Below are 8,345 nucleotides of genomic sequence, written 5' to 3'. Positions count from 1 at the left end.
TTACTCTAACTCTAACTCTAACTCTAACTCTAACTCTTACTCTAACTCTAACTCTAACTCTAACTCTAACTCTAACTCTAACTCTAACTCTAACTCTTACTCTAACTCTAACTGAAGAGGCTGGTTGCGGCTTTTGGGCTTCGTCGCCGGTGAAATAATGAAATAATAAGTCGTAATGGTAGTTCAAGGTTTATAATTATGCTCGGCAATTTACATACAGAAGTCTTTATAAGTACAAACAATTATTACAATAATTAATGCGTGTGTCGACTGTTCGCACGAGCCGCGGAGCTGAGAGTGCGGGTCGCGGGATCAGGCGCGCGGGGCGGGGGGGCGATCGGCCGATGAGCACTCACGAGCCTATATGTGTGTGTAATTTTAATAGTATTTGCACACAAGGCGTCAACATGTTGCCGGCCCAGGAACGGAGTTCTGATCTTCTATGGGTAGGGGACACAGTCGGTTAAAGGCCCGTCGTTGTATCCCTGAAGAGGTGAGGACGTCAGCTACGCGGGTCACGCCGTCGGAGCCGGGGTGGAGGCGAGTCACTCGTCCCAGAAGCCACTGGTTGGGATGCAGTCGATCATCTTTTACTACGACCATTTCTCCATCTTTGCGCCATTTCTGTCGTTTTTGAAGTTCTGTAATGTATTCTTTATGAAATCTATTCCAGAAATGGGTTTTCAGTTGCTGTGTTCTCATATATCGTGAAAGAGTGTGCACAGCAGTAGTTTCCTTGACCTGAGGAGTAGGCAGAAATGTTATTGTTCGTCCAATTAAAAAATGCGATGGTGTGAGAGCTGTAAGATCCGATGGATCTGAAGAAATAGGGGTGAGGGGTCTTGAGTTCAAGATCGCCTCAATCTGTACAAGAACCGTATTCATTTCTTCATAAGTTAAATTAGTACAACCTACTACTCGCTTCAAGTGGTGTTTAAATGACTTAACCGAACCCTCAACTAATCCGTTAAAATGTGGACTATAAGCTGGTGAAAATCTAAAGTTAATTGACATGTTCGATGTTTGTGATTTAATAGCATCAGAATTTTGTTTAAGGAATTTGGATAATTCATTACATGCGCCTACGAAATTTGTTCCATTATCAGAAAAAATGTTTGTTGGTTTGCCCCTACGAGCAATAAATCTATTTAATGCAGCTAAATATGACTCACTGCTCAGATCGGTCACAAGTTCTATGTGCACGGCCTTGACGGCTAAACACACAAACATGCAAAGATAGGATTTCATGGTTCTACTTCCTCTGCCCTTACGGTTCAGTATCATGACCGGCCCGGCGTAGTCAACAGCAGTGTTGGTGAACGGAAACTCAGCATGCAAGCGCTGTTCGGGAAGATTGCCCATGATTGGTTGTATAATCCTTCCCGAAAAACGACAACATTTTTTATTAATACATAAATCTTTATAACATTGACTGGTCGTCAATCACTTAACGACAAAATATAATATCTAGAACAAATAGACTTTTATATAAATCAAAATAGTATCTAAAATGTTTATATAACTTGGTACAACAACAATCTGCAGACATTTATTATTTTAAATAAAATATGCATACTTTACTCATCTACAAACATTGTCTATCCTATTTTATCTTGACAATTAGTCTATTTAATCATATACTTTTATATTAAACTTAATTAAATTGAAGTTATAATGAAACTTTTAGCCTTTTCTTCAAACTCGCAACATAGTAGTAGTTTGTAATATTTTCCTACATAGATTTTGTTATTGAATTTTTATACATAGGTAGTTTTTTTCTTGAAGTGTATAGAACTTGGCTAGAATACTAGAGACTATAATATTTTATTTTGTTTATTTGACTTCTTTGTACTTTACTTATCACAACCTAAATTAGCGGCAAACTAAATATTAAGTTCTCAATAGAAATAAGAGCCACTTGAGAAATCCTTATAATTGGTTAAAAATGACACTTTGTCACCAAAATTAAAAAAAAAAAAAAAAAATTTATTATATTTTTGTTCGTTTTATCTCAAAAATTACATAAGTTAATTGATTTTAAACTCCAAACAATAATAATTATTCTAAGTTAAAATATGGTGACCCTTATTTTCCTTTGCTTGGTCGCTATGTTATAAAATTAAAAATAAATGATATTATTATGTAGATAGATAAGAAAAAATCATACTTATCTAATTTTATGGTATTGTATCTTATAATTTTTAAATTCTTTAAGCTGCTTAATAGTTTAATATTATAGTAGTGTCCATTCTATTTTCATCTGATTATTGAAGTGAAACTTCTTTATCGGGGGTGGACAAAAATTTTGTGAGACATTTTTTGCGTTACGTTACGTTACGCCGCGCGCGTGACATTTTTGCGTTACGCCGTACTCGTGACTATATACATGTTATATTAAAGTGATCAGCAAAATCAAAGGGTTTGTTTTAATTCTAATTCCAGTGAATTTATAAAAAAGTAAATAAGTAATTTGACTATATACATGTTATATTAAAGTGATCAGCAAAATCAAAGGGTTTGTTTTAATTCTAATTCCAGTGAATTTATAAAAATTAAATAAGTAATTACATCTATTTTTCTAATACTTAGGTGTAATAATGGTATTTATTTTTCTAAGTTATTTATGATTAACCTCACTTTTTGATTGTATTTTTCAATACACTAACACGTGGGTGGAATTATGGTATAAATTTTTTCTAACATTTGAATGTTGATTGTGGTACATATTTATTTTTCTAAAATATTAAAAGTTATTCTCAGTTTTTGATTGAATTTTTTAAAACACCAACACGTGGGCGTGATCATGTTATTTATTTTTCAAGTTATTTAAGCTTAACCTCTGTCTTAATATGTATATATAGTTACTATGTGCGTCATTAATTTCTGACTGTTTCGAGATTTGGTGCAAAATAAAACAGTGTGTAAATAAAATTAAACAATTGAGTAAAAGTATAATTTCATAGATAACACGTTGAGAAGTTCCCTGTATAAATATATACATATCTTGTATAAATACATACATATGCCTATAGATCTTTACTAAATTGTTTTATTTTATTAATTTTTTACAAATTTTATTGAAGTGAAACTTCTTTATCGGGGGTGGACAAAAATTTTGTGTAACATTTTTGCGTTACGTTACGCCGCGCGCGTGACATTTTTGCGTTACGCCGTACTCGTGACTATATACATGTTATATTAAAGTGATCAGCAAAATCAAAGGGTTTGTTTTAATTCTAATTCCAGTGAATTTATAAAAAAGTAAATAAGTAATTTGACTATATACATGTTATATTAAAGTGATCAGCAAAATCAAAGGGTTTGTTTTAATTCTAATTCCAGTGAATTTATAAAAATTAAATAAGTAATTACATCTATTTTTCTAATACTTAGGTGTAATAATGGTATTTATTTTTCTAAGTTATTTATGATTAACCTCACTTTTTGATTGTATTTTTCAATACACTAACACGTGGGTGGAATTATGGTATCTATTTAATTTAATAATTTATATAATATAATATATATAATTATATTATTTATATATTATATATATATTTATAAATTATTTATATAATTATAATATAATATATAATTTATAATTTAATTGTGGTATTTATTTTTCTAAAATTGTATTTAAAGTTAACCTCAGTTTTTGATTGAATTTTTTAAAACATTAATAAATCTATGACTCACGTTAACACGTGTTTGCTTGATTGGTGTTCATATATGATTTTGTGAATTCAATATTTATAAGAATAAACCTCAAACTCTTTATGTCCAATCAAAATATGCATGTGCTTTGTTTCTAAGAATTACAAAAGACCCTAAACTTTGATTACTTTTACGATAATAGCCATTGACTATTATACTGTGCCAGATGTGGATACAGTTACCTATTCAAATTGTTTACAATACAGCTGAGCCGGTCGTTCTACAGATATAATTCTCCAAAAATATTAACCAAATGTGGTCACTTAATGCGGTATGTCGTAGTAAACAATGCCGTAAAAACCAATGTTTTCGATAAGGCGGTCATATAACATTCAGCAAGGACCTTTCATTTTGGTCAATTTAACCGGTATGTTGTTATAAACGATGTCGCCATAAACGGTTTTGACTGTATTTAAATAGGTAGCGAGGAGCGAAGCGACGAGCGTGTTAGACTAACGTATTTCTGTAATATTGTATACAAGCTGTGCCGCGCGGTTTCACCCGCGTGGCTATGCTCCTGTTGGTCTTAGTTACGAAGTAACTATTCTCTAATCTGTGGTCTTAGCGTGATAATATATAGCCTATATTACTCGTGGATAATGTAGCTTTCGAATGGTGAAAGAATTTTTAAAATCGGTCCAGTAGTTTATGAGCCTATTCATTACAATCAATCAAACAAACAAACAAACAAAGTTTTCCTCTTTATAATATTAGTGTAGATAGTAAATTATTTTTTGAAAAATAAGGTCATAAAGAAGTTTCACTTCTTACGTGTGTACTCTAGTACACGCACACATTTTTTTTTTTTTATGAGTAGGTACAGTTTCATGCTCAAAAATTTGTGAAACAAGATCGTGAAGTTGATTATCATGAGACAAAGTAATATGATTGCAGTGGACTGTATTTAAATTATTAGGTATCTGAACTAGACCTGATATTAACCAACCAAGCGTGGTCTGGCTTAATGTGGGCATATTTTTACCTAAATATATATTTTTTGAGCATAAAACACTCCAAAATATGTCCGCTCCAAGCAGCATGTCTACTTGAGACGGCACATTGAATGTAGGATCAGCTAAAGTAATGTTTTCTGGTATATTTAATAATTTATAGTTAATATACGCAGTGGGTAAGTTTTGAGTAATTCGCGGCACTACAAAACAATTAATATTCTGCGTGTAGGTATGAGTTGATAAGCGACGATATGACAACTTCACATCGTTTAGTTAATTGTGATGATTGGGAGTTCAACCCTTCAACTAACGACGAAGTCGAAGCGGTCGGTAAGTTAAGTTTAGTTAATAAATTCTCGGTAATAAAGCTTGATGTGCTACCATTGTCTAATAAGGCTCGCACTGTGTGTTTGTGGCCATGCTTATCCTGCACTTGGATTAAAGCAGTGGACAGTAAGACACAATTATTATGAATTGCTGATAAGACGATATTGTCTTCTGTATTATAATTTTTAGGTGTTTCTGTTTCAGGTTGCATCTGTGTGGGCTGCGCCAGCGGCGGCGCTGCGCATAGAACAACATTTTGATCGGGAGCTGAGGACGTCGCATCCGAAGGTAAGTGTCTATGTAATAAGCTGTTCAGTCTATTGTTACAAAAACGGCAAGATTTGAATTTACATGCGTTGGCATTGTGCCCTTGACGCAAACAATTTAAACATAATTTTAAGCCTTTAGCTTTTTGCATTCTGTGTTCTAATGAAAGTGACTTGAATTTCTGACAACGGTATATTGGATGATTGTGCTTGCACAACGGACAAACATATTGTGGTTTATTATTAGTAGTAGGAGGAGATAAAGAATTGACAACTAATGATTTCTGACGATAATGTGTGACGTCGCTGTGCCGGCGTTTAGCGCTGGCTTCCTCCATTGTTTCTAGTAAATCAGACCGGTTTTTAAGAAATGTAAGGAGATTCTCAAGCGTAGGTAAGTCTTTAAATGTGTTGCGGTACGTTTCCCATTCGCGACTTGTAACTGAATCTAATTTATTCGACAAAATGTGGATGATAAGTGCATCCCAGTGTTCAGTAGGTAAATTCAGTGTCTTTAGTGCTCTAAGATTTCTATTTACATTATCGATAATATTACGCATACCCTTGGATGATTCTTTAGTTAATATTTCGATATTAAAAATTGACTGAATGTGATTATTGACAAGAAGTCGCTTATTGTTGTAGCGATCACAGAGTAGATCCCAAGCAATACTATAATTATCAGCTGAAAAATCTAGCGCTCGAATAATCAAAGCTGCACTATCTTTTAGAGATGCGCGTAGGTAATGAAATTTTGTAATTTCGTTAATTGATTCATCTGAGTGTATGAGTGAACTAAATGTGTCATGAAATTCAAGCCAGTCCTGATACCGACCCGAAAAGCTAGGTAAGTGGATAGTAGGAAGTTTAAGGTTTGGCCTACCTCCGTGCACAGAATTAGACCTGAGACCGATAAGTCGACGTCGCCTGGGGCGCTCTCGCCGCTCCGCGCCAGCGCCTCCTTGGCAACCGCGAAAGTACTAAAATACTTGCTCTCGAACTCCTCGCGTTCCTCGTCTGAAGAATCACATAATTGTTCTATATTGACGACGCGGTTGGCGCAGTGGTAAAGTAACTGCCTACTGAGCCGACGGTCCCGGGTTCGATCCCCGGTCAGGGCAAATATTTGTGTGATGAACTCAATTATTTGTTCTTGGGTCTGGGTGTTATTATCTATATATGTATTAATAATGATATTATATTTATCGTCGCCTAGTACCCACAACACAAGCCTTAATTGAGCTTACTGTGGGACTAGGTTGATTTGTGTAATAATGTCCTATAATATTTATTTATTATTTATTATTTATTATATTAGTTTGAATATTATCAAATTCGGTATAAAGTTCTTCGAATCTTGACAAACGAACACTAAGTTCACTTGCTTGAAGTCTAGTTAATGATTTACACTCATCGAGAGGATCTAAAAATTTTTTAAAATTTGTTAATTTCTGTTTACATGTACCACGTTGTTTTTTTAAAACTGAAATATCCATTATGTATTTAATAATTTTAGTTGACCTACTTAGTTACGATAGAAAATATATTAATTTAACTGAACTACTAATAAATCACACAACTCTGATACTAATCAATCACAAAAAACACAGAACAGTAAAAATAATTATGAAATGAATAAACGAAAATACTTATATTTATGAATATGAAGTGAGGGTGATTCGGTATAATAGCGATCGGTTACCGCCGCGTTACCACCTGAATGCAAGTCACGTTGCGCTGCGCGTGATTCGCAATGGATCAACTGTAAAACGAAAGCAATGAATTATAATACGTTTCTAATGAAATATGTTTTTTAACAGTTTATGTACAGACGACACAATCTGAGAACTAGAAAATGATTTTATGAGATTGTATAGCAATAAAATGCTGCAATTAATTTTATAAATTAATGAGAAAGAAAAGAAATAATCTTTAGGTAATGTTTTTAATTTAATGTTATTCAAATGAGATTAACCGCAGTTAAATCTCGATGTAATTGGTAGATAATGATTTAATGAGGTTTCCGCATATATCAATGCACGAAACAAATAATAGATAATAATTGGTAAGGCTTTTAGATCCGCACTAAAGGCGAAAGTAAAAAGCAAAATGAGATATAATTCAAATGAGATTAACCGCAGTTAAATCTCGATGTAATTGGTAGATAATGATTTAATGAGGTTTCCGCATATATCAATGCACGAAACAAATAATAGATAATAATTGGTAAGGCTTTTAGATCCGCACTAAAGGCGAAAGTAAAAAGCAAAATGAGATATATTTAATGAGTTTCAATTGAAATGAATCGGAAAGATTCAATATTAAATTCCTAATGGAAAAAATTGGAACGAACTCACAATAACGCCACTTCCCCGGTTCTCACAAATATCCCATTGAAGTAGGTGCGAGTTCGATGCTTCCAAATCTGGTGACTCTCAGCTCTGTATGTCTTCACCGGCGAAAATGGCTGCCACGTGCGCGATTCCTTCCTCTGTAGGTGCTGATTTTGATCCGGTTCGTAAGGCCCAAAATGGAAAGGCTGGTTGCGGCTTTAGGGCTTCGTCGCCGGTGAAATAATGAAATATTAAGTCGTAATGGTAGTTCAAGGTTTATAATTATGCTCGGCAATTTACATACAGAAGTCTTTATAAGTACAAACAATTATTACAATAATTAATGCGTGTGTCGACTGTTCGCACGAGCCGCGGAGCTGAGAGTGCGGGTCGCGGGATCAGGCGCGCGGGGCGGGGGGGCGATCGGCCGATGAGCACTCACGAGCCTATATGTGTGTGTAATTTTAATAGTATTTGCACACAAGGCGTCAACACTAACTCTAACTCTTACTCTAACTCTAACTCTAACTCTAACTCTAACTCTAACTCTAACTCTAACACGAACACGAACACGAACACGAACACGAACACAAACATAAACTCTCAAATTCAAATTCAAATTCAAATTCAATTCACAAACACGAACACGAACACGAACACAAACACGAACACCGAACACCGAACTCTAACTCTAACTCTAACTCTAACTCTAACTCAAACAAACTCGAACTCGAACACGAACACGAACACGA

At 34.2% G+C, this 8,345-nt stretch overlaps 1 protein-coding gene across 1 annotated transcript; it reads right to left on the bottom strand.

Annotated features, from left to right (window-relative positions):
* Positions 1 to 393: 393 nt before the first annotated feature.
* LOC149478065 (uncharacterized) lies at positions 394 to 6,756 on the bottom strand. The gene is made up of 3 exons (XM_089709642.1): positions 6,726 to 6,756; positions 6,144 to 6,472; positions 394 to 741 (listed from the first exon to the last, which is right to left on the bottom strand). Exons 1-3 carry the CDS (start codon positions 6,754 to 6,756, stop codon positions 403 to 405), a joined length of 699 nt encoding a protein of 232 aa, XP_089565768.1. The 3' UTR covers positions 394 to 402.
* Positions 6,757 to 8,345: the final 1,589 nt, after the last annotated feature.

This window comes from Colias philodice, chromosome 23, assembly GCF_061535455.1.
Source record: "Colias philodice isolate Cphi_HAF_F1 chromosome 23, ilColPhil1 Martin Lab GWU primary, whole genome shotgun sequence".
Taxonomy (NCBI): domain Eukaryota; kingdom Metazoa; phylum Arthropoda; class Insecta; order Lepidoptera; family Pieridae; genus Colias; species Colias philodice.
The sequence above is the reverse complement of the archived record's forward strand: the minus strand, read 5'-3'. Positions and strand labels throughout refer to the sequence as shown.

What these genes read in the sequence shown, in the direction of transcription:
- LOC149478065 (XM_089709642.1), bottom strand. Translation starts at nt 6,756, where the DNA reads ATGGATATTTCAGTTTTAAAAAAACAACGTG. An exon ending in AGTTTTAAAAAAACAACGTG is followed by an intron (nt 6,473 to 6,725) that starts GTACATGTAAAC and finishes TGTGGGTACTAG; the next exon opens with GCGACGATAAATATAATATC. An exon ending in GTCTAATTCTGTGCACGGAG is followed by an intron (nt 742 to 6,143) that starts GTAGGCCAAACC and finishes CCTACTCCTCAG; the next exon opens with GTCAAGGAAACTACTGCTGT.